The following is a 23,497-nucleotide window of genomic DNA, read 5'->3' as shown; positions in this document are numbered from 1 at the left end:
GGAAAGATGCTTGTTTTTATTGGGAAGCTTTGCGGGGTTGTTTCCTTCTAAAATACTGCAAACAAACCAGTTGAAGGTTGGCATGGATATTGATAGGGATTTGGAGCATTGCTTGTTGGTCTTCCAGCAAATATAAGAAATTTTGTCTTAAGTTACCTGGCCAGGGGATTAAAACAGCCTGCTGACCCTGAGAACAGCACCCACATGCTAACAGCTGTCTGTTTTGGTCTATTTGGGGCATGTCAGGAGGGTGAATGTAGGCAGAGGGGCAGCTGATATGGGGCCATTTACCACACAGTTGAGTTTTAGGTAGTGACAGGATGCTGCATGGTTCAGGTGGTTTTGATTCTCCCTCTGAAAGCATGGCAAGGAGAGGTATATTGTTATGGAAAGAGTACAGGATTGAGAATGTGACACAGGCCCACTAAGCTCTACCTGTGTCTTAACAGTGAGTGGTGTGAACTGACCCTCTATTGTGTCAGGAGTCAAGCTCTAAACCTTGGTAATACTCTGTATGTGTGTGTGTGTGTGTGTGTGTGTGTGTGTGTGTGTGTGTATAAGTTTATATTTATATGTAATTTTATTTAATTCTTGAATCCACAAGCCATTTTACAAATGATAACACTAAGGCACTAACAGGTTAAAGAAGAGGTCAAAGGTCAGCAGATATCTGACAGGTTTCAAATTTTTCAATTCTAGAAGTTCAATGAGCTATCCACTGCACAACAAAGCCTCTGCTATTCATTGGTAACACAAAACCAAACACTCTCCATTGGGTTTAGGACTAATGGGAGGTTTATCCTGCACTATGAAATGCCAGTTTGTCACTGACAATTTTTTGATTTGTTATCCATCTATGAGTTACACATTGTGGTTGGTATATATATATATATATGTGTGTGTGTGTGTGTGTGTGTGTGTGTGTGTGTGTGTGTATGTATATGTGTGTGTGTGTGTGAGTGTGTGTGTGTGTGTGTGTGTGTATTGTGTTTTTAATCTGTCAGTTCCTCAGCAAGTTTCATTTTATTTATTGGCTTCTGCCAACATAGAAGGATACAAAATTAACACACAAAAACCAGTAGCTTTTCTGTACACCAACAATAATGAGAGGAAAATTGGTAAACACCCCTTTACAGTAGCTGCAAAAAATACCAGCGGGTACTAGTGGTTTATATCTGTAATCCTAGTTTTTTAGGAAGCTGAGATCCGGGGATCATGGTTTTAAGCCAGACCCAGCAAGAAAGTTCACAAGATTCCAATTTACCAGCAAAGAACCAGAAGTGAAGCTGTGATTCAAGTTGTAGAGTGTTAGCCTTGAACAAATTAGCTACCCAGGCTCTGCATTCAAGTCCCAGTATGAGCACACAGAGACAAAGACACAGACACACACAGTACCACCTATAGGGATAAACTAACCAAGAGGTAAAGTATCCTAGAATAGAAGTTAGGGAATCATAGTGGTTCAGGAACCTAGACAACTCTTCCACAGATTAGAACAGACTAGTTGATCTGCTAGGATTTCTATTTCATTTTGTTACTTGTTTATTTTGTTTCCCCCTTGTTTTGTTAGAATTCCAGTTTTGATTTTGAATTCATCTCTAGGCAAGGAATACTAGACCAGTTCTGCATTAATGACACTATGAAGAAGGTCAGGGTCTCAGTGATGGTGGATGTAGAAATGATTCATTTTAAAGGCCACTTAGACAGGAAGAAGGATTACTAGGAAGCAGCAGGACCTGGATCCTGACTGACATTATCAATCATCTTATTCACAGTGGGTGGAATATGTCTTTGCTATGTTGCAGGTTGTAATGGTTTCATAACCCCAACCAGTAAGCTCCTTGAACTACACCTCCTGGGTTTGGTCCTGATCTCCTGTAATAAGTATGTTGTCTGGGAAGACATCATTTAACAAAACGGACAAGCCTTTATGGACACCAAACTCAAGGGAGTAAAATGAAGCTGTTAATTCATATAGTAAAGTAAAAAGATTTAATTTGAATAAAAATTTGAGTTAAAATGACTATAATCATTGTATGTCTAAGCAGAAGGCTAGATCTCAGCACCAGAGGATGTAGTGTTCTCAATTATACCTATTTTTTTGTACATCTTATTCTGAGAAATGTGTGTGTGTGTGTGTATGTGTGTGTGTGTGTGTGTAGACAAGAAGTCAACATTGGAAAACAACATGGGTGTTGGTGACCATTGCATCTGTGATTGTGGCCCTGACCCTTTCTTGCTTTCAAACTGGCCTGAACCAGAGAAACAGAGTAAGGGAGACTCAACAGCTCTGGGAAAATTCTTACCTTAAAAAGGTAAGGCTTACCTTAAAAAGGCTGGGAAGGTGGCTCAGTGGTAGAATGCTTGCCTTGCATTCATGAGGCCCTCAGCACCACATAAGCAGAAAAAGCCGAATGTGGCACTGTGGCTCAAATGGTAGAGTGTTAGTTTTGAGCTGAAGAGCTGAGGGACAGCACCCAGGCCCAGAGTTCAGACCCCACAACCAGCAAAAAAAAAAAATCAATTTGAAGACTATAATTTACTTCACTTAGGCTTGTCACAGACATTATTAAACACTGGAATTCCATTGAGATGCTCTAGCCTTCCACAGGTAGACAGAATGGAATCGGTGGTCTCAGGCAGGGATGAATCTTCACTGTCTCGGGCTGCTGGAGGTAAGTATTACAGTGGGAACAAAGGGAGCTGGCACTTTAATTTTGGTAAAAAAGTGAGTTATATGAGACTCATATATATAAAAATCTACAAGGTCACATGACATTTCTTATTCAATACTATGGTTAAGGACATGACCTATCATGCAGAAAGAGTTAAGATTCCAACAACATGTTTCTTGACAGAAACCTTAAAAGCCAAGAGGGTATGTAATGATCTGTTGCAGTCAACCTAGATTAATCTACTCAGCAAAGCTCTCATTCTGAAGTGAAGAAGAACATACTTTCAGTATTAACCAAAAGCAAGAATAAATCTTTATTCTCTAGATCAAACTCCTTCCTTTGGTGCCTATGTGTTTTACACCCTTTCTCAAAAATCTTTCTCAAGGAAACCAGAATCACTGAGCTCCCCTGTCAGCTAGCCCCCATGTCAGGGGCTCTTTGTGTCTGTGGTCGATGCTCCGCATATTTCCGTGCTACACTTTGTATGGCTCCGGAAAGGAATTCCAAGACCTACTCAGCCCTTACACCAATACACCAATTTAGATCCACTCTGATTTTTTATCTTTTCTATATCACATGTTTGCTTTAATTTGTGTCCTTTACTAATCCAGACCTGGTTGCAATTGAGAATACAGATAAATTTTAAACCTTTAGTAATATAACTTGACCAAAATCTCTTTCAAAATAGAATGTTATTGGGTTTCTAGTCCTAGATAGATTTGAAGATCACAGTTCAAAGCCAACCCAGGAAAGATGCGTCCACAAAACTCTCCAGAAGCAGAGCTGTGACTCCAGATAGAGCACTAGGTGTGAATGCACAGGTCCTGAGTTTAAGCCCCAGTACTGGCACAAAAAAAGCAAAGTAGAGTATTATGAAGCCTTTATCTCATTTGCATTTCTGTTTTGCTATTACATTCCTCTTGAAATGAATGAACATTTTGAAAAGCTTAATGAAAAAAAGCAAGGCATATCCTTGAAAAAGAGCAGCAAGATAAACCCCAATCCAGTAGACAGAAAGAAATAATCAAAATTAAATCAGAATTAAATGAATTAGAATCCAAAAAAACTATAGAAAGAATCAACAAAACAAAGAGTTGGTTCTTCGAAAAAATTAACAAAATTGACAGACCCTTAGCAAATCTTATCAGAAAAAGAAGAGAACACACCCAAATTAATAAACTCAGAGATGAGAATGGAAACATCACCACGGAAACAACCAAGATTCAGAACATTATAAGGGAATACTTCTCAAAACTGTATGCTAATAAGTTTGAGAACTTGACAGAAATGGACCTCTTCCTAGCAAATATTGACATGCCAAAACTAAACCAAGATGAGTTAAACTATCTTAACAGGCCCATATCAAGCATTGAAATAGAAACAGCAATAAGAGACCTCCCAGCTAAGAAAAGTCCAGGACCAGATGGTGTTACAGCGGAATTGTACAAGGCCTTCAAAGCAGAGCTCACACCAATTCTCCTCCAACTCTTCAATGAAATTGAAAGAGAAAGCCCACTACCGAACACATTCTATGAGGCCATCATAACCCTCATCCCAAAACCAGGCAGGGACTCATCAAAGAAAGAGAACTATAGACCCATTTCTTTGATGAACATTGATGCAAAACTTCTCAACAAAATTTTGGCCAACCGACTTCAACAATTCATCCAAAAAATTCACCACGATCAAACAGGATTCATTTCAGGGATGCAAAGTTGGTTCAATATACGCAAATCAATTAATATTATTCATCACATCAACAGGAGCAAGAATAAGAACCACATGGTTATCTCAATAGACGCAGAAAAAGCATTCGACAAGATCCAACACCCCTTTATGATGAAGGTTTTGGGAAAATTAGGAATCCATGGAACATTCCTCAGTACAATAAAGGCTGTATATGACAAACCTACAGCCAGCATTATACTCAATGGTGAAAAACTAAAGCCATTTCCTCTTAACTCAGGAACAAGACAAGGATGCCCACTCTCTCCACTTCTCTTCAATCTAGTGTTAGAATGCCTAGCTACAGCAATAAGACAAGATGCAGACATAAAGGGGATCCAAATAGGGAAAGAAGAAATAAAACTCTCCCTCTTTGCAGATGACATGATCTTGTATTTAAAGAATCCCATAGACTCCACTCCCAAATTACTTAAGCTGATTCAAAGCTTTGGCAAAGTAGCAGGTTATAAAATTAACCCCCAAAAATCCATGGCTTTTCTGTATGCCAACAATGAGAAAAGTGTGGCTGAAATTAGGAAAGCAACTCCATTTGTAATAGCCCCACAAAAAATAAAATACCTAGGAATTAACTTAACTAAAGAAGTGAAGGACCTCTATGATGAAAACTTTAAAATCTTGAAAAAGGAAATCAACACAGAACTTAAAAAATGGCAAAACCTCCCATGCTCCTGGATTGGAAAGATTAACATTGTGAAAATGGCAATACTTCCCAAGGCTATCTACAAATTCAACGCAATACCTATCAAAATTCCACCCTCATTCTTCAAGGAAATAGAAGAGGCAATCCAAAAATTCATATGGAACAATAAAAGACCCCGAATAGCAAAAACGCTCCTCAACGGAAAGAACACTGCTGGAGGAATATCAATACCAAATTTCAAACTCTACTATAAAGCCATAGTAATCAAAACAGCTTGGTATTGGCATAAGAACAGACCTCAGGACCAATGGAATAGAATTGAAAACCCAGAAATGAACCTACAGACCTATAGCCATCTAATCTTCGATAAGGGAGCTAAAACAATAGAATGGAAGACAGACAGCCTCTTCAGTAAATGGTGCTGGCAAAACTGGTTAACTACATGTAGAAAACTAAAGCTAGATCCTTATATATCACCCTGCACCAGAATCAACTCCAAATGGACCAAAGACCTTGAACTCAAAGCAGACACTCTGAAAACATTACAGGATGGAATAGGAGAAACCCTGGGTCTCCTCGGCTCAGGCCGAAATTTTCTGAATAGAGACCCGGAAACACAACAAATCAAAGAAAGGTTGAACAAATGGGATTGTATAAGGTTGCAGAGCTTCTGCAGGGCAAATGACATAGCTAGCAAGATCAATAGAAAGCCCACGGATTGGGAGAAGATCTTTACTAGCCATACAACGGACAAGGGTCTCATATCTAAAATATACTTGGAACTCAAAAAATTAAACCACCCAACAACAAATCCTCAAAGAAACAACTGCCCAATAAGTAAGTGGGCGAAAGACCTAAAGAGAAGCTTCTCTGAAGAAGAAAGAAGGATGGCCAATAGACACATGAAGAAATGTTCAACATCCCTAGCCATAAAAGAAATGCAAATCAAAACAACATTGAGATATCACCTCACTCCAGTTAGAACAGCAAAAATCAAGAACTCTAACATCAACAGATGCTGGAGGGGATGTGGAGAGAAAGGAACCTTACTTCATTGTTGGTGGGAATGTAAACTTGTTCAACCACTTTGGAAAGCAGTATGGAGGTTCCTCAAAAGACTTCACATAGAGCTCCCCTATGACCCAGCAATCCCACTTTTGGGCATTTACCCAAATGACCACAAACAAGGCCACACTAAAGCTACCAGCACAACTATGTTTATTGCAGCATTATTTACCATAGCTAAGATATGGAACCAACCCAGATGCCCCTCAGTAGATGAATGGATCAAGAAGATGTGGTATATATACACAATGGAATTCTATGCCTCCATCAGAAAGAATGACATTGCCCCATTTGTTAGGAAATGGAAAGGCTTGGAAAAAATTATATTAAGTGAAGTAAGCCAGGCCCAAAGAAACATAGGTCCCATGGTTTCCCTTATTTGCAGTATCTAGTATAGGTATGAGTCAAGCGGAAAAAGTCAGAGAATGTGATGTTAGGAAAACGAACCCTCAAATATGTATTTTAATGTTTTTGTTTCATTCATGCATGTGTTTCTAACACATTTATAATATTATTTCTTTGTTGCTTTGTATGTCCCTCCCCCACAGTGTAACCCCCGCTTTCACTATATTTGATGTCAGTATAACATGTGGAGGAGACGGGGACAAACAAGTCGTTTAAGGATTCAGGTGGACCTGTTGCAACAATGAGAAGTACAAAATGTCATGTCAAAACCAGCTTTACAATGTCGGTGGGGGGGAGGGAGGGGGGTATGATTGGGTGGGGGGGAGGGGGGAGGCTGGGAAGGGAGGTGAAGGGTAAACAAAGGAGGAGGCTGCAATGCTTGGTAAGAAATGTATGCATTTTCCTGCCCATGTAATTGTAACCCCTCTATACAGTATATTTTCAAATAAAATAAAATAAAATAAAAATTAAAATAAAAAAAAAACACACACAAAAAAAAGCAAGGCATATTAATCACTGAAAGAGAATATCTATTATCATGTTACATTTACTTTTGTACATTCAAGTATCAAAAATCATGTTTAGTAAGACTGTGGTATTAGACTGGATTAGACATCAAGATGGATGGACAAAGTTGGTGCACATTTTTGCTTGTCAATCACACCTCATTTTTTTTAAAAAAAAGAAGATAGAGAATCAGGCATAATGTACACTGCTTATGATAATAGTTTCATAGATCTTTCATACACACTTTCTTGTCAAGACATATGCTTTAATTGTGTGAAACTTTTGTGCATATATAGTTTAGAATTGAAAGAAAAAACTGGAAAACATGTCAACTGTAGAATTTTAGACAGGTTACTTTACAGGATCGTGTGCATGTGTGCACACAATTTGAGGCTAGATTCTTCAATACAAGCTGGGCACAGCCTGAAAGCATTTGTTCCATCTAGGACTTCAGTCTATTGGATCTGTCCTGCCCACCTTTAGAAGAGCTTTTCACACTGTGCAGAGTGCTAATCACCTATGGAAATAGCTTCACACACACATAGAAATGTGCATCACAAATTGAGACATCAATCTACTCAGACTGATAGTCAAAGTTAACCACAACAGAGAACAGTATTCTGTCTTTAATTTCCCTTCAGCTCAAGTATTTTCACAATGATAAGATAGTAAAATAATCAACTCCTGCCTGCTATTGCTCTTAGCTACTATCACATCTAGGGCACAGAATAATTGTCCTGTGCTACAGCTCAGGCCTTACTGGGGCCCCCATAGGTTTGAGTGCAGACTGCAGGTGTTGGGGGAGCACTGTTCACTCACTGCACAGAGGTAGGTGGCTGAGTCACTGAGATGGAAGCCTCTAATGTGCAGGGAAAGATAAAGGCTGGCTCTATTGAGATGCGCTGTGAATCTTCCCTCGTGTTTATCACCATTGGAGTATGTAGACATCAACAGCTCAGGTCCCTTCCCAGAATACTGTCTGTACCACACGAAGTATTGAGAACCAGTGTTCTTGTAAGTGCAGTTGAGAGAGACAGTGTATTCCTCTGGAACACTGAGGGACTCAGGATGCTGCTCCACCTCCTTTTGTTGGCTGTTCACCCCTGTGCAGAAAGACAAAGGTCAGCCAAAGACAATGGTTGAATAGTGGATGCTTTCTCTACAGGCCTCTTACCCTATCTCATCGACTAGTGTTTCTCCTCGCAGACCTGTAATATAAAACAACTACCAACACTGGACTTCATATACCCATAAAAATGTTAAACTCACAGTTCATGTGAAGCCACAGAATCACTAGTAAGACACTCAGGGATCTCATCATTCTTTCCCTTGGAGTCACTGAGGACTCAGCGAATAAACTGTAAAGGAAAATGTGTCTCATTGAGATATTCTCAGTACTGTGCTTTTGGAAACATAAAAAGACTCTTTTACCAATCAGAAAAACAAGCTTCTTTTCTTCACCCCCCACATCACCAACAAGTTCCTCCCACATGCAGTCACTCTCCACCACACAGTGCATTTGAGAAGGTCCCTTGGGATCCTTGAGAAGATGCTGCCCTCTAATGGTTTCTCAATAATGACTAAAGAATTATTCAGCATCCAGACCCATTTTATGTGAACCATTGAAAGTAAACCCCATGTTTTAGTGTATAGTAATTGTGCTATGGCTTTCCCTATGGTATTGCCAATGGGCATATATTATATTTTAGTTGGATGAACTTTTTACATTTTTCTCTCTGCCTATCCCCCTTTCCTACTACTGTTTGACAACTCTGTTTCTTTATGCATCATCATGCATGAATGCTTTTATTTCACTATATTATTCACCATCTTTTATTATCTTTTACTCTCCCTCTCCTAGTTGTTCTTGTGAGACAATCCCACAGGAATAATTATGTTATATATAGATTATGTATAGAGATAATAGATAGACAGATTGATAGATAGATTAGACAGAAAATTTTGGCAAAAAATTTTGGTGCCAGTCCTGGGGCTTGGACTCAGAACCTGGGCACTGTCCTTGAGCTATTTTTGTTCAAGGCTAGCACTCTACCACTTGAACCACAGCTCAACTTCTGAATTTTTTCTGGGAAATTGGAGACAAGAGGCTCACAGACTTGTCTTGCCTAGGCTGGTTTTGAACTACTATCTGCAGATATTAGCCTCCTGAGTAGCTAGAATAACAGGTGTGAGCCACCTATGTCTGGTTTGAAGTGATTTTAAGAGAGAGGATGGGAGGGAGAATGACAGAAAAAATGAGTTTGAGAAGGGTACAATGAATGTTTGTATGAAATTTTCAGAAGGAAAACCCATGTAGAACTAGTATTTGCCAACAAAAATGTGAAAAGCTAAGACTAACGCTAACTTTTTAACAGGAAAAGACTAACACATTTTTACAAACACTAACACTCAAGTTAAATAAATATTTGAGACACAACTGCTAAATATTATTGTGTGAAAATTATTGTTGGAGCTAAACTTCTTGAGTATCAAGAGTATCTAGGCATGAGCAATTTTATCTGCTTACTTAGTGGTTCTTTTTTATGTTTTTTATTACAAAAATGCTGTGCAGAGGAGTTACAGTTACATGAGCAAGGTAATGAGTACATTTTCTACTGAGTACTGTTGCCTCCTCATTTGTTTTCCCCCTACCATCCCTTCCCTCCCACTTCCACAACTATCCTCCCCCACCCCCCTGCCCAAAGTTGTAAAGTTCATTTTCAATATAGTATTTTGTACATTTCGGTGTTACAATGGGTCAACCTGTACACTTATTTAGCATTTTGTTTTTTTCCTTCCTCTTCCTGAATTAGAGAAGTGTTTATACAAGACTAAGGGCATCGAAATCAAATACAGTGAAAACGAGTTATACTATGGGGGAAGAACAAACAAAGCAACAAAAAAAAATCACATGGTACATTAAAAAATACTTTAGAAAAATACCAAGAAAGAAAAAAGATATTTGTATCCCTTTTTTAGTTTTCATTCGCTTGACATTATCTTGTATGGTCATATGTGCATAGCTTTTGGCCTTTTCTGCTTGACCTACATATGTACTAGTTATTGCAAATAAGGGAAACCATGGGACCTATGTTTCTTTGTGCCCGGCTTACTTCACTTCACTTAATATAATTTTTTCCCAAGTCTTTCTATTTCCTCACAAATGGGGCAATGCCATTCTTTCAGATGGAGGCATAGAATTCATGTGTGTCTGTTTGTGTGTGTGTGTGTGTGTGTGTGTGTGTGTGTGTGTGTGTGTATCACATTTTCTTGATCTATTCATCTACTGAAGGGCATCCGGGTTGGTTCCATATCTTAGCTATGGTAAATAATGCTGCAATAAATATAGATGTGCTGGTAGCTAGCCATAGTATGGTCTTGTTGTGATCATTTGCGTAAATGTCCAAAAGTAAGATTTCAGGGTCATAGGGGAGTTCTATCTGGAAGCTTTTAAAAAAATTATTATTATTATTATGGAAATACCATACAGAGGGGTTACAATTACGTGGGCAAGATAGTGAGTACATTTCTTATCAAGCATTGTTGCCTCCTCCTTTGTTTCCCCATACCATCCCTTCCCTTCTCCACTCCCCTACTCCACCCACCTACCACCACTCCCCCAGCCCCCACCCTGCCAAAGTAGTAAAGTTCATTTTTCCAAGTAAAGTCTTGTACATCTCATTGTTGTAATGGGTCCACCTGTAATCCTATTTAAACAGTTTGTTTTTTCCCTTCCCCTCTACAAATTATATCAACATCAAATACAGTGAAAGCAAGGCTTATATCCTGGTGAAAGTACATACAAAGCAACAAAGAAATCATCTTATAAATATGTTGGAAACAATCACAAGAAAGAAAAAAGAACATTTGAATCCTTATCTTGGGGTTCATTTCACCTAACATCAACTTGTCTGACAGTTTCTCTTTGTCTCAGACATATACTAGTTATTGCAAATAAGGGAAACAATGGGACCTATATTTCTTCTTTTTACATGAAAAGTAAACATTTACTACTGGAGAAGAGAAAAATGTACACAGAAAGTCTGTATTGTTTCTGTTCAAGCACTGGTTGTAAAATAAGGTCCAAATGCCAACTTTGAAGATATTTACAAGAATAACTTTTTCTGAATACATAACCATTTCCTGTGAGGTGGACTTTTTAAAATACAAAGTCTGTACTGCAAACTAACTACAGTTTCTAAGAAGATTAGAGGAAGGAGTAACAGAAGATGTATTACATTTTACTGTTAAATATTAAAGGGATACAGTGATGTGATTCTTAAATGTTTAATTGCTTGATTTGAACAGAGTAATGAAAAAAATCAAGACAGACTGGCTTTAAGACTTTTTGTATTCAATTCTTTCTACTTTCACATCATCTCCAATTAGCTGATAGATGTATGTGACCACTGTGGAAGCCTGGATGTCCATCAACACAAACGATGGAATAATATTTGTTTCCAAGGCATTATATGCCTCAGTGGCAGAACCTGGGTTAATGTAGAATTTATTTTCATGCTCAAATGCTTCACATTTGTGAGTGTGTCCTGAGATAAGAATGTCCACATCGAACTGCCTCTGCAGCAGGGCCAGGCTGGCCAAGTCTCCCCACCAAATGACCTGATGTCCGTGGATCAAACCGATTTTGAGCTGTCCCACAGTCACAAATTTCTGTTCCGGGTAATTCAGGTTCTCATCGAAGTCTCCCCTCACGATATGGACGTTAACAGCCAGAGTCTTGAGATAGTCATAACTCTCTTTGGTGCAAAGGTTTCCAGTGCAGAGAATGTGCTGGATCTTCCCTGGTGCCAGCAGTTTTTGGAAATTAGCCGGCAAATTGCTTCACCGGTGAGGGATATGTAGATCTCCTAACACCAACACCAACTTGGCATACAAAGAGCAATCTTCACTCTACGGAGATTCTCTTCAGATATGGATTGAAGTACAGTTATTGTGGGAAGCATCCTGTCATTCAGCTTCGCTGGCTCACCGCCAGCACCGCAGCCCTCTTCCTCTAACTTGACCTGTATTTCTTTGGGCTTGGCTTACTTTACTTAATATAATTTTTTCCAATTCTTTCCATTTCCTAACAAATGGGTCAATGCCATTCTTTCTGATGGAGGCATAGAATCCCATTGTGTATATATACTACATTTTCTTGATCCATTAATCTACTGAGAGGCATCTGGGTTGGTTCCATATTTTAGCTAGGGTAAATGATGCTGCAATAAACATAATAAAACTGATAGCTTTACTATGGACTTGTTTGTGATCATTTGGATAAATGCCCAAAAGTGGGAATGCTGGGTCATAGGGGAGCTCTACTGGAGTCTTTTGAGGAACCTCCATAATACTTTCCAAAGTAGTTGAACAAGTTTACAACCCATCAACAATGCAGTGAGGTTCCCTTCTGTCCACATCCCCTCCAGCATCTGTTGTTATTAGAGTTCTTGAGTATAGCCATTCTAACTGGGGTGAGGTGGAATCTCAATGTTGTTTTGATTTGCATATCTTTTATAGCTAGAGAGGTTGAGCATTTCTTCATGTGTCTATTGGCCATCCTTCTTTGCTCTTCAGAGAAGTTTCTCTTTAAGTCCTTAGCCCACTTATTTATTGGGCAGTTGTTTCTTTGAGGATTTGTTGTTGGGGGATTTAATTTTTTGAGTTCCAGATATATTTTAGATATGAGACCCTTGTCTTTTGTATGGCTAGTAAAAATCTTCCAATCGGTGGGCTTTCTATAGATCTTGCTAGCTATGTCATTTACCATGCAGAAGCTCTGTAATTTCATGCAATCCCATTTGTCCCAACTTTCTTTGATTTGTTGTGTTTCTGGGTCTCTATTAAGAAAAATTCGGCCTGTGCCAAGGAGACCTAAGATTTCTCCTATTCCATCCTGTAATGTTTTCAGAGTGTCTGCTTTGACTCCGAGGTCTTTGAAGTTGATTCTGGTGCAGGGTGATATATAAGTATTTAGCTTGAGTTTCTACAAGTGATTAACCAGTTTTGCCAGCACCATATACTGAAGAGGCTGTCTTTCTTCCATTCTATTTTTTTTTTACCTCCCTTATCGAAGGTTAGATGGCTATATGTCTGTAGGTACATTGCTGGGTTTTCAGTTATTTTCCATTGGTCCTGAGGTCTGTTCTTGTGCTAGTACCATGCTGTTTTGATTACTGTGGCTTTGTAGTAGAGTTTGAAATTTGGTATTGATATTCCTCCAGCACTGTTCTTACTGTTAAGTATCGTTTTTGCTATTTGGTCTTTTATTGTTGCATATGAATTTTTGGATTGCCTGTTCTATTTCCTAGAAGAATGAGGTTGGAATATTATAGGTATTGCATTGAATTTGTAGATAGCCTTGGGAAATATTGCCATTTTCATCATGTTGATCCTTCCAATCCAGGAGCATGGGAGGTTTTTCTACTTTCTACATTCTGTTTTGATTTCCTTTTTCAGGTTTTTAAAGTTTTCATCATAGAAGTTCTTCACTTCTTTGGTTAATTTAATTCCTAGATATTTTATTTTTTGTGGGGCTCTTATGAATGGAGTTGCTTTCCTGATTTCAGCCACGCTTTCCTCTTTGTTGGCATACAGAAAAGCCATTGATTTTTGAGGGTTAATTTTATACCCTGCTACTTTGCCAAAGTTTTGAATCAGCTTGAGTAATTTGGGAGTGGAGTCCATGGGATTCTTTAAATACAAGATCATGCATCTGCAAAGAGGGAGAGTTTTATTCATCTTTCCCTATTTGGATCCCTTTTATGTTTGTATCTTGTCTTATTGCGGTAGCTAGGCATTCTAATACTAAATTGAAGAGAAGTGGAGAGAGTGGACATCCTTGTCTCATTCTTGAGTTAAGAGGCAATGGGTTTAGTTTTTCACCATTAAGTATAATGCTGGCTGTAGGTTTGTCATATATAGGCTTGATAGTATTGCGGAATGGTCCCTGGATTCCTAATTTTTCCAGAGCCTTCATAATAAAGGGGTGTTGGAATTTGTCAAATGCTTTTTCTGCATTCTATTGAGATAAGCATGTCTTTCTTATTCTTGCTCTTGTTGATGTGATGAATTATGTTAATTGATTTGTGTATATTGAACCAGCTTTGTATCCCTGAAATGAATCCTGTTTGATTGTTGTGTATGATTTTTTGGATGAATTGTTGAATTTGATTGGCCACAATTTATTGAGAAGTTTTGCATCAATGTTAATAAAAGAAATGGGTCTATAGTTCTCTTTGTTTGATGAGTCCCTACCTAATTTGGGGATGAGTGTTATGATGGCTTCATAGAATGAGTTTGGTAGTAAACTTTCTCTTTCAATTTCATTGAAGAGTTGGAAGAGAATTGATGTGAGCTATGCTTTGAAGGCCTTGTAGAATTCCAGTGTAAAAACATCCTGGGCTTTTCTTAGATGGGATGTCTCTTACTGCAGTTTCTATTTCAATGCTTGATATGCACCTTTAAGATGGTTTAACTCATCTTGATTTAGTTTTGGCATGTCGATATTTGCTAGGAAAAGGTCCATTTCTGCCAAGTTCTCAAACTTATTAGCATAAATATTTGAGATGTATTTCCTGATAATGTTCTGAATCTTGTTTGTTTCTGTGGTGATGTTTCCTTTCTCATTTCTGAGTTTATTTATTTGTGTGTGTTTTCTTTTTCTGATAAGATTTGCTAACGGCCTGTCAATTTTGTTGTTGTTGTTGTTTTTTTTGAGGAACCAACTCTTTGTTTTCTTGATTCTTTCTATGGTTTTTTTGGATTCTAATTCATTTCATTCTGATTTGATTTTAATTATTTCTTTCTGTCTACTGGATTGGGTTTATCTTGCTGCTCTTTTTCAAGGAGGTTCAGATGTCTCATTAAATTGTTAGTTTCAAATCTCTCCAATTTGTTGATATAGGAAGTCAGAGCTATAAATTTGCCTCTGAGTACTGCCTTTGCTGTGTCCCAGAGGAGCTGGTAGTTACTGTGTTCATTTTTTTTTTTTTTTGGTCCTGGGGCTTGAATTCTTTGCCTCAGCACTGTTCCTGTGCTCTTCAGCTCAAGGCTAGCGCTCTACCTCTTGAGCTACAGCACCACTTCCAGTTTTCTGGTGGTTTATTGGAGATGAGTTTCACAGACTTTCCTACCCGGGGTTGCTTTGAACCGGGATCCTCCGATCTCAACCTCTTGAGAAGCTAGGATTACAGGTGTGAGCCACTGGCGCCCTGCCCTGTGTTCATTTTTTCTTGAATATCATAAACATTTGAATTTCCTTTCTAATCACATCCATCACCCACTGGTGGTTCAACAGTCTGTTCTTCATCCTCCCTATGTTACAGGACTTCTTTGGTGGCTTTTGGTGCTGAATTCTAATTTTATTCCTTTGTGGTCTGAGAGAATGCAGGAATAATTTCATTGTTTCTGAAAGTGGACAAATTTACTTTGTGACATAAAATGTGGTCTATTTTGGAGAATGTTCCATGTGCTTCTTAGAAGAACGTGTATTCTGATGCTGCTGGATGAAATATTCGGTAGATGTCTGTGAAATCTAGATCTATGCAGTTGTTTAGATCTATGGTTTCTCTGTTGAATTTTTGCTGGGTTGGTCTATCCAGTGGAGATAGTGGTGTGTTAAAGTCTCCAACAATTAATGTCTTTGGGTCTATGTATGATCTGAGGGAAAGTAGTGTTACTTGGATAAATTTGAGTGCTCCATTGTTTGTTGAATAGATATTTAGAATTTTAATGTCCTCCTGAAGGAGAGATCCTTTAATTAGTATGTAGGAACCTTCTTCTCTCTTCTCACTAATTTTAATTTGAAGTCTGTTTTTTCTGATATTAGGATTGCAACTCCTGTCTGTTTATGGGGGTCATTAGCTTGGTAGATTTTATTCCTGCTTTTCACTTTCAAAATAAGTTTATTTTATGGGAAAGGTGTGACTCTTGAAGGCAGCAGATAGAAGGATCTTGATTTTTAATCCAACTAGACATTCTATATTGCTTAATTGGAGAGTTAAGTCCTTTAATTTTGAGAAATAAGACTGAGAGGTATTTGGGAGTTCCTGCCATGTTATCCACCTTCTTGGGGTCTGAGAAAACTGGGTTCTTCCTATGGTTCTTGGATTCTCAGTTTGGGTGTGGTTTCTTGGCCTTTATTGTGGCCTTTTTGGTTTTCAATGTTTAAGACATCTTTAAGTATCTTTCGTAGGGTTAGTTTGGTGGAGATATATTGTTTCAGTTTTTCTTTGCTATGAAGGAGAATTTAGCTGGGTACAGTATTTTTGGTTGATAGTTTGGTTTGTCTTTAGGGCATGGCATACATCATTCCAGGCTCTTCTTGCTTTAATTGTCTCTGCTGAGAAATCTGAGGTGATTCTAATTGGTTTCCCTTTATAGGTGATTGATCTTTTCCCCTTGACAACTTTAAGGATTTTCCTTGGTCTGAATTGATCCTGTGTGGATTATAACATGACCTTGTGATATACTGTTCTGGTCTGGTATATTTGGGTTTCTAAAAGCTTCTTGTATTTGAATAAGCCTATCTTTTTTGCATGTTTGGGAAGTTCTCTGCCCAGATTCTGCTAAATAAATTTCCTATACCATTAGTTTTTGTCTCTAGGTGCTCCTTTACACCCATTATCCTTAGATGAGGTTTTCTGATAGTGTATTCTAAATGTTGAATAGATCTATCACATTTCTTGGATTTGTCTTGGATAATTGTATGTTTTTTCTCTATAATATCTAGCTGTCTTTAATCCCCACGATTCAATCTTCTGCATGGTCTAACCTACTGTCAAGGGTTTCTACTTTGTTTTTATTTCCTTTCCTTCTAAGTAGTCAGCTTTGATGGCTTCAGATTCTTTGTTGGAGCCTTATATGGAATACTTCACTTCCTTAATTTGGTTTTCAAATTTATTCTCATCTCCCTTAAGTGATGATTATGGTTTCAATGGACTCCCTTTCCTTCTTCAGCATTCCTTTTGTGGCCTCCCTGCATTCCTTCAGCTGTCTGTTTATGGATTCCATTAATGCCCCATTGATCTTTGTGTATTCTCATCCTGCTCACACAATTCCTGTATTACTCTTTGATTAGCTTTCTCACGCTCATGCAATTCCTGTATTACTCTGACTATTCTTAGCCTGTTCATGCAATTCCTGTATTAATCTGATCAGCTTCCTCATGCTCACATGATACCTGTATTAATTTTTGGTTAGCCTCATTATGCTCGTGAGGTTTCTGTATTAGTTTTTGGTTAGCCTAGTCTTGCTTCCTGTTATGCTCACACTGAGTCTTTTGCAGGCTTTTAATCTTTTCATTCACCATGTTTACCAGTAGTGTTTGTAGAGCGTTTTGGGAACTCTCCTCTGGATTACTCTTCAACTGTTCTGTTGCCTGATTATCATAAGTGGGAGTTGAGAAACCTGTACTTACCATCTTGTGTTTCTTCAGCTTGTTATGCCCATTTGGTATGAAAGTAACACTAATTTCCTGCTAGAGCACTATTTTAAGGTCAGCATCAACCAGAGTCCTATAGTTGTATAAATAGATTGATGCAGTCAAAATGGCTGCAGATACAATCTATTTCAACAGATACAATCTACTTCAACATCAAACAACTATGGACTAATGGGCTAAGAATCTCAAAGAGGAATTCAGCAGAGCAGAAATTAATAGGTTTAGGGAGAGTTGTGGGGAAAAATAGGATTAGAAGAATATGGAGAGGTAAAAGGAAAGAGTCAATTTAACCAAGCTCTAATTTAGAAAGGAAACAGCTATAACAGAATGAAAGGAGGAGAGAGATAAAGAAACAAGAAAAAATGAAAAACCAAAAATTTTAATTTAAAAAATGAAACACTTAAAAATTATATATAAAGAAATAATAATGATAGAAGAAAGGATAGAATGAGAAGAGAGAGATAAAAAGGAAAAATGAAAAAATAAAGAATAAAAATTTAAAAATGGAATACTTAAAAATTATGTAAGTGTAAAGAAATTATGCTAATAAAAGAGTTAAGCCTAAGAGGTTGTGAATTGAGTAATCAATTTCTGAATTAAGTATGCACACAATGATGGATAAGGTCTACTAATTGACAATGAGTGTATATCTGGAGATGAGCAGAACAGCAATTAAATTGCGTAAAAAATAATGACCAAAAGTTTAAAAGAGATTTTAAAAAAACCAAACATACATATACACACCTAATGTAAAAATTGTGAAAGAAAAAAAATAGAAAACAATTTTTTAAATTAAACAATTAGGTAGGAAAAAGAGTTCTTTGATTTTTTTTGGGGGGGGGAGATCTTGTACCTCCCCTGTGTCCATAATCAGTCTCTTGTTGGGGTCTCTGGTTTGCTTATAGTGTTTGGTTTTCCTGTGGCTTGATTGGTTTCTTAAGTCAGTTTGTTTGAGCAGGCAGAAAGCTCTGCCTTACACAGGACTTTGTGATCCACCTCCCAGGCTAGTTCAGTGGGAGGGAGATCTGCTTTGAGTATCACAAAAGAGGGAGGTGGCTGTTTTCTCTAGTGTGGAGATGCTGTGATGAGGGAAGGTTCTGTGTAGGGTTGAGGCCTTTCAGCAAACAGTAGCTTTTCCCTGAGGGGCTAGCTCCTGAGACACTCACAGAGCCCAGCCTAGAGCCATTCTCAGGATTTATGTTTACTGAGTTTTGGTTGTTTTTCTTTTATCCCTCCTACTGCTGGGTCAGCAGGTTATGTTGCAGTGGGGAGGGGCAGCCTCTGGCTCTTTTTACCCAGTGAAGAAAGCTATTCCTCTGAGGGCAGATCTTCCTCTGCCTGGGAAGAGCAACTTTCCCCTGGGTGTAAGTGAGCAGGTCAGGTTAGGTTCCTATGACCTTTGAATGGCCCCTACTGTTTTCTTACAAGGCCTGAGTTGGAGCTAGCTTCCCTGACCAGGCCTTTGTCAGTATCAAAGATGGAATTCTTCTCTGGTGGTGAAGGAGGGGTTACCTTCCCATTGCTGTTCCTTGAGAAGTAGTGATGATGTCTTGGGTTTACTCACATCAGTCTCTTGGTTTCAGGGCTGTCCCTGGTCTGCTATCAGCAGGATGAAGATTTCTGCTCCTTGTGGGTTCTTGCTGGCAGTGAGTAGAATCTACTTGCACACCACATCTGGCCCCTTTGTCCCAGGCACTCTCTGATGATATGGTTGTCATGGCAGCAGTGGCTGCTGCTGTTGCCACAGACACCAGCAAGTGCTCAGATCTGTCTCCTTAACCAAGCTGCCTGAATTTTCCCTTTCTGGCCAAACTCTCTGTACTGTGATGGCACGCTTGGTGTGATTCTCCAGCATAGAACTGTTCAGTGGGACACTAAAAGGGCTTTCTATGCAAGAGCTTGTTTAGCCTCCAGCTTCTCCTCCACCATCTTCCTCCATTCCTGTTTTACTACTTAGTGGTTCTTGATTGAATTGTTGGAGACCAGACAACATCTTCAGTGACATTTAGCAGGTCTTGGGGCAAGAGGAGAAATAGTTTCCTGCAAGAAAATAAAATGAAAAAAATTAACTGAAGAAAATATATGCAAAGCTTTTCTTTGTCGGTTGTGGAGCCTTGAACTCAGTACCTGGGTGCTGTCCCTGAGCTTCTTTGTGCTCAAGGCTAATGCTTTATCATTTGAGCCACAGTGCCACTTCCAGTTTTTGATTGGGTAATTGGAGATAAGAGTCTAAAAGAAACTTTTTTTCCTGGGATGTCTTCGAACTGTGGTTCTCATATCTCAGCTTCCGGTGTAGCATTTTTGAAGAGCAAGAAAAGGCAAATATGTCTGCACTTTAATTAGCAGCAGAAAATGTGCATAAGCCTTTGGTTTGGGTTGGTTAGTTAATTTAGGTTTTTAGGGTTTTTTTTCCCCAAGGGTATAGCATAGAATTAGAGCAGTAAAATAAGGAAAGGAATTTAATTCCTCAGGAACAGGAGAGAAACTATTACTATAGTTTTTGTGAAGCTTCCAACTTGGGAGAAGAAGATCCCCCTAAAAACAGATCACAAGCTGCTTTTTAACTAGAGACAGACTACTCTTATCAAATAGATGGGAGAAACCTTGTGGCCGTTTTAGAAGGCCAAAGGAACATATATAGTGGCAGAGTGGAACAGAAGAGAGTTGGCCATCATCTAGAATATTCTAAATAGGACAGACACACCTGGCATCCATTCTACGATACCTCATATCATTAAAAGACATTATAATAAAAAAGCTCAGTAAAATTACTGTCTTGAGGTTAGGCTTTTTAATCTGACAGTTTGTTAGAGCCATAGGAATGCAATACAGGGATGAACCCATAAATATAGAGGATAACACCTGTCTAGCAGCCACGAAACTGAGAAGGCAAGAAACAAAGCAGCCCATAATTCCTTACCAATTATCCATGGCAGCAATTGAAAGACAAATCACCCTTAAATATCAAAGGGGAATAGTGATGGTAAACACTATTGACAGCATATTTTTCCCATCTGCAAGATGAGGAAAAGGACAAGGAGAAGGCCATCCCTGCCTAGAAGACTAGCATCATAGGAAATGAGGGAGATGTCCACAGAAAGGAGAGTCCTGTTTCAAAGTCTACATTTTGGTAACATTTGAACAATCTCAGTGTCACCAAATGAAAGAAGACAGAAACAAGAACCATGGAAATCAATATCCACTAAAGATAACAGAATCGGATGCTGTCCTTTTCTACCAACAACTGCAGGAAATAGAATGAGGTAGAAGAAAACAGTGAAATCATTTTCTCCAAGACTTCATTGTATCTGACAAAAAATAACAATGGCTTTTCCTCAGTATATGTGAAAACAAAAGGAAAAATGACAACCTTACAAGAAAGCAGCCACCACAGCCTTGGAAAAATGTTTGAAAATGAAATACAAATCCTTTAATATAGGATGTCAGCCTGATTCATTGTCTTTGTATGGAACACCCACTTGCAAGATATTTTTAATTGTAGGCTGGGAAGGTGGCTCAGTGGTAGAGCGCTTGCCTTGCATATCTGAGACCCTGGTTCAATTCCTCAGCACCACCTAAGCAAAAAGAAAAAAACCAGAAGTGGTGCCTGTGGCTCAAGTGGTAGAGCGCTAGCCTTGAGCTGAAGAGCTGAGGGACAGCGCCCAGGCCCAGAGTTCAGGCCCCAGGACTGGACACAAAAAAAAGATATTTTTAATTGTAAAGGTGATGTACAGAAAGGTTATAATTATAAAAGTCAGGTAATGAGTACATTTCTTTTTTGGGGGAAGGTTAAGTGTATTTTTTGTGTCTTTTCTTTTTCGGTACTGGGGATTGAACCCAGGACGTTGCACTTGCAAGGTAAGCGCTTTGCCACATTCCTTTTGTTGGGGGGGGCGGTCCAGTTGTGGGGCCTGAACTCTGGGCCGGGGCACTGTCCCTCAGCTCTTCAGCTCAAGGCTAGCACTCTACCACTTGAGCCACAGCACCACTTCTGGCTTTTTTCTTTATGCTTATGTGGTGCTGAGGAATCAAACCCAGGGCCTCATGCATGCAAGGCAAGCGCTGTACCACTGAGCCACCTTCCCAGCCCCTACATTTCTTTTTTTAACAGCTCACATCCTTCTTCATTTCCTCTCAGTTCATTTGTAAGTTCTGTAACTAAAAATAATATGAGGGGATCAATTTATCTAATGTGGAGACAGACTCAATAGACAAATTAATGTTGGGAAAATGTCCAAAGTCATCTAATAACAAAGTGGTCATGCAGAAGCTTTCATATATAAAAGAAGAGATGTCTCCTTCTATTGTGTGCATGACAGTGTAATGGCCATCAATAAAGAAGAAAAATTCCAATTTCTACCTTATACTATTAAGCAGTCTAGCTTTTTCCACAGTAATACAATTGGTAGGTGTGTCTTGGAAACCATAAAACATGAAAAGCCAGTTCCCAGGATTTATCCTAAATACTACTATTATTTTCATGTACTTATAATGTTTCCTGTTGCTTAAATTTTTATGTATTCTATCTTGTTCTGAAATTTGTAAGTTTTATATGACTGATTTATTCTGAATAAACCAAGACTTCACTGATACATCAGTCACAAATGAGACCCTCATAATTATTTTGAAGATGCACTCTTCTTTCTTACACATCTAATGCATGATTAACCAATAAAACTACAGTTTTTTTTTTCTCTTTGAACACAAATGATCTCTCAATTTCTTAATATTACAGAAGCTTTTATGATAGTGGTTATTATCTGGTAATACTTACTAAGCACTTGTTACAGGCCAGAGTTTCACATGTATTGATTCATTTGTCCCTATCACAACTGTGACTCAGAGAAGATAGCAACTTGAGCAAGGTCACATAGACAAAAGTAGCCAATTAGATTCAAATTTAGGCAATCTGTCTCCAAAGTCCTTGTTCTCAGCTACTGACTTTATAACTCTTCTTTTTGCTCCCTAATCAACAACTCACTACCAGCAATACTCCCTGTATGTGAAGCCAAAGGGTCCATGTGAACATGATAATAGACAACTGTGACTTGTGGAGCCACTGAGAGGACACGCTGTCAGCACTGTATGCTTTGAAAAACTCTGAGGAATGAATCTGCTAAAATAATGTATATACTGGATACCCTGTGTCCTGTTAACTTCCAGGAATGAAGAGAATGAAACTCAGGGGAAATAATAACAGAAGGATACTGCTAAGAAACTATATCCAGTTTAAATATTAAAATGCTACCACTTCTATTGTCAAGTGTACCCAACTCTACCCGTTTGAGAGGACAGTTATAGTTTATTTTTGTCATTAAAGCAGAATGATTATTTCAGAAGATGGAGAGGACCTGTAGGAAAGGGAACATAGGACAAGAGAAGGCAATAGATGGATGAATGTGACCAAAACACATCATATCCATAAATGAAAATGTTTATGATGAAACCCATGATTTTGTACATGTGATTGCATAGTAACACAACTGTATTTAATATGATTTTAAGAAAAACAAATCAAGCACTGTTCCCTTCTCTATTTCTAAGCTTCCTTTACTCCTGGTTGCAGAAGTTTGTGGAGCATGGTGTGTTCACCACACCATGTAGGAAGCAGTGTTGCTGAGCTGGAGGCTGTGATGTTCAGGAAGCCATACTTGGCAGCTGCATCCAGAGTGTCTGTGTGTCTTCGTTTTGAACTTTCACTCTTTGTGTAATTCATCCTATGTCCTATTTGTACCACCTTACCTTATGAAAGGGGCTCCTGATGTAATTGTACGGAAGAGTGCAAGTCTTTCCCTCCAGGATGGTCAGGAACTGAGGTCTCTGCTCCATCTGGGTTTTGCCACTCAGCCCTCTTCAGAAAGCAGCATGAGATTCAAGAGATCAATTGTCCAGTCACCTTAATGTGTTCTAATTTGCATCCATATTAACAATCTAACATGAATCCCTTGTAAAATAAGAAAAGTATTTGTTTTCCTTCTCCTGCCCCACTCTGAATCCTGAGACACTCTTCTCTGG

At 38.6% G+C, this 23,497-nt stretch overlaps 1 pseudogene and 1 gene segment (V, D, J or C); both read right to left on the bottom strand.

The window, feature by feature from the left end:
* Positions 1–7,794: 7,794 nt before the first annotated feature.
* Positions 7,795–8,359, bottom strand: LOC122126614. The segment is given in 2 exon segments: positions 7,795–8,141; positions 8,308–8,359. Coding segments are annotated over 2 exon segments (399 nt in total).
* Positions 8,360–11,310: 2,951 nt separating this feature from the next.
* LOC122126613 lies at positions 11,311–23,198 on the bottom strand (annotated as a pseudogene).
* Positions 23,199–23,497: the final 299 nt, after the last annotated feature.

This window comes from Dipodomys spectabilis, unplaced genomic scaffold (assembly GCF_019054845.1).
Source record: "Dipodomys spectabilis isolate Male_0828 unplaced genomic scaffold, ASM1905484v1 ptg000286l, whole genome shotgun sequence".
Lineage (NCBI taxonomy): Eukaryota > Metazoa > Chordata > Mammalia > Rodentia > Heteromyidae > Dipodomys > Dipodomys spectabilis.
This window is presented reverse-complemented; position numbering and strand designations above follow the sequence as displayed.